At 40.7% G+C, this 3,552-nt stretch overlaps 1 protein-coding gene across 1 annotated transcript; it reads left to right on the top strand.

The window, feature by feature from the left end:
- Nucleotides 1–1,077: 1,077 nt before the first annotated feature.
- LOC127411697 (WAS/WASL-interacting protein family member 3-like) lies at nt 1,078–2,738 on the top strand. Its single transcript, XM_051647402.1, has 3 exons — nt 1,078–1,107; nt 1,248–1,333; nt 2,096–2,738. Exon 3 carries the CDS (start codon nt 2,163–2,165, stop codon nt 2,736–2,738), a length of 576 nt encoding a protein of 191 aa, XP_051503362.1. The 5' UTR covers nt 1,078–1,107; nt 1,248–1,333; nt 2,096–2,162.
- The last annotated feature ends 814 nt before the right edge of the window (nt 2,739–3,552 follow it).

Genomic DNA, 3,552 nt, shown 5'->3' on the forward strand with positions numbered 1-3,552 from the left:
GAATATCTGTTTTTCTTTTCTTTCTTTCTTTCTTTTTTTTTTAATTAGACAAATATGAAATCATAAAATCAGTAACAGTGGCCAAAACTTTCTGGCAGCAATGATTTTTCATAATTTATTTCTAGTGAAGTAGGTGTGTCTCCATTGTTAAAATATTTATGTGTATGTGTGGGTTGTACAGTAAGGGTAAGGGTCCTATTTAGCTGCATATGTTGTGAGTTTAAATGTTTGGCAGTAGAAGAGTGTAACAACTGATGGTCCAGATTTTCTGCTTGAGAAAACAGGAAATAAATCAGACACAGAAAGGGAGAGAGAAAGATAGAGACTGATAGACAATTCATGGTGTGAAACCATTTTTTTTCAGGGTGATAACACTGTAAAACACACACAGCATTGTATTGACAGGGAACAACTCAAAAACTCGTAAATGTGTCACTGGCATTGGCATGAATTGGGACAGTGCAGCTAGTGCTGTTGAGTGTACTGCACGGTATTTGTGTGGGTGTGTGTTGGTCAATATTGGAAGAAAAACAACACAACACTAACTAGTACATACCAGACCATGAGTGTTCTAAAGATGTATCAATGTTTCCAGGTTTGATGTGCTTAATTATATGTAAGTGTGTGTGTGTCTGTGTGTTTATGTACACTTTTGCAGGTGCACTTGGCAAAATCGGGGCCATTAGACTAGCATGTTCTTTTACAAGCACTTTAATGCTATTAATATTGGCCTGGAGCCCATTCTAACTTGTTAGGAGAGACATCATGTTTACACTGGTCTAGGACCAGTTCCACTTGCTGAAATGTTAATATTTACCGTGACATAAGAGACAGTTAAATTAATGTCAGACCATCAGACATGGCATTACATCCAAACTCAAATTCAGAGTAATTCTGTTCTTTATTAGACCACATATTTACTCGACAACATGCCAAGTTGCCAAGTCTTGTTCTCTTTCTTGTCATAAACAAATAATCAAAATTCTCTGGCACAACTCAGAGTGATGATTTCATGGAAAAAATGAGGTGTTTCTTTCCATTTGCTTGATCTGATTTTCATTCCTCAGGCAGAACAGAGTTTTTTTTCCCTCAAGGTCTGGTTAAGAGGTAAGATGTTCTCTACATTTACTGTCAGTTGTGTGTGTGTGTGTGTGTGTGTGTGTGTGTGAACTGTATTATCTGTTAGAATAAGTCTATTCTCTGTCTCTTATTTTTTTTCTCTGTTTCTGTTTTTTGGTCATAAACAGGCCCAGGCAGAATCTGAAGACTTTTTTGCATGTTCTGTACTGATTTTAAGGGGCGAAATCTGCAGAATTCTGCGTATTTATTCATGGTAAAATGTGTTAAATTGAGCTGAGACTACTTTACCTTTTCACTTCACTTTCAATTTTTTTTAAAATGAACATGAGGCATTCTCCTTGCTTCTCTTTGTCTCTTTTATTTCTCACCATTTGAGATATAATTCAACTGCAGTCATTTGATTGCAAGGAGGTCAATAATACCTGGAGAAAACTATCTTTTAGTACTCCCATTTATCTCAATGTCAGTTGCTTGGCTGGTGTAGGGCCCAGGGGCCGGTTGCACCAGCTATACGTAAGTTACAGCTTCGCCTAGTTGTGGCGTAAATGGGCACTAAGTCACAATTTACGCACTACTAAATATTTGAGCGTTACACCATTAAACTTAGGTAGAACGTAACCCTATGTATAAACTAAATATTTCAGAAGCCTCCGACCAGGAGTAATGCTTGGAATAAAAAAGCAGACTCATTTAATGACATCAATGAGCTCAAGTTGTGCGTGACAGACATCAATCCTTTCGGCAGACATTATGATGTTGACATTTACTGTCACAGTCTGTCTCCCTCATGTTTCCTAGGACTCTTATTTTGAAGTGTTTCCCCCAGACTACGTTATCCAGTATGCACTGCCCTCATCACTGCCATCTATTCCTCATTGTTCTCACCTGTTTTCCAGTCCCTCATTAGTTCTGTTTGTATAAATACCCTTTAGTTTTTGCATTCCTTTGTTAGTTCTTGTTTGTTGTTGTTTTGAGTTCCTGTTTATTTGTTTCACTGTCATCATTTTTATAAAAGCCTGCATATAGATCCTACATCTCCCGTCTCATCTCAGCAACTGCTCGTGACAGAAGAACTAACCCACATGGATCTAGCGGCTGTCCGAATCCTGCTACACAAGCAAGGGGACCGTCCATTTGAGGATCATGTCTGTGAGTTTTTAGAATTAGCGAATTTAGTGCACTATCCAGACTGCTCTCTGGTGGTTTTCTTCCGGACCAGTCTGAATGGTGCACTGAAGGAACTGATGCCTCCGGCTGATCCTCACTGGACCCTCTGTGAATATGTGGAGAAGGCTCTGGAACGTTGCGGTTGCCGTTACACGGTGGATTATGGCGGGAACCCCGGGCCAAAACTTGCATCCACGGCTCCGCCTGCTCCTCCAGAGAGTCTTCCAGTGGCTCCGCCCGCCCCTCCTCCAGCATCTCCGCCGACTGACCCAGTCCCAGCCCTGTGGCTGCCTCCTGTCCCCACCCTGTGGCCACCTCCCAGGCCTCCTGACCCAGTCCCGGCCCTGAGGCGGCCCCCCCCAGACCTCCGAACCCAATCCTTACCCTGGGGTCTCCTCCCTGGCCACCTGGTCATCTTCTGGGTCTCCTTCCTCACCTGTATCTTCCTGCCCTCCTCAGCCATCTTTGGGGCACCAGGAGTCACCCCTTAAAAGGGGGGGTGGGGGGGTTTATGTCACAGTCTGTCTCCCTCGTGTTTCCTAGGACTCTTATTTTGAAGTGTATCCCCCGGACTACGTTACCCGGTATGCACTGCCCTCATCACTGCCATCTGTTCCTCATTGTTCTCACCTGTTTTCCATTTCTCAATTAGTTCTGTTTGTATAAATACCCTTTAGTTTTTGCATTCTTTTGTCAGTTTTTTGTTTTGAGTTCCCATTTGTTTGTTACACTGTCATTTTTATTAAAGCCTGCATATAGATCCTACGTCTCCCGTCTCATCTCAGCAACTGCTCATGACATTTACACTCATTTACATTTATGAGAGAGGAAAAATAACTGACTTAAGCGGCTCTTCAGCATGAAACCGTTCAAACAGTGCAGTTTTCAGGGTGTGTCGCCCTTTGTCAAGTTTCAACACATTCAAAATATATATAGGATATTAAAATGAATAAATGTCTATTTTTTCCAGCCTGTTGTATTAGTATTTATTTATCACCCCTTATTTATTTTAGATACAGTCCCTATATATTATTTACACAGGGCAAATATACTATTTATCAAATCTACTTTTATTATGTATCGTATTTTAATGGGGATATCATTTATTACAGCTGAGAGTTAAGTGAGCAAACAAGGTTTGAACATCAACCTTAACAAGATCAAATTGAAATTCATGGCTTTTTAATACTTCTGTGTACAAATATGAAGGCTGTTTATTGGATAAATACAGGTAAACGTCATAATATGCGACTACGCATTACTTTACAGAGAGTTTACAACCTACTGGTTAAGTCTTGCCTTAAG

This window comes from Myxocyprinus asiaticus, chromosome 21, assembly GCF_019703515.2.
Source record: "Myxocyprinus asiaticus isolate MX2 ecotype Aquarium Trade chromosome 21, UBuf_Myxa_2, whole genome shotgun sequence".
Lineage (NCBI taxonomy): Eukaryota > Metazoa > Chordata > Actinopteri > Cypriniformes > Catostomidae > Myxocyprinus > Myxocyprinus asiaticus.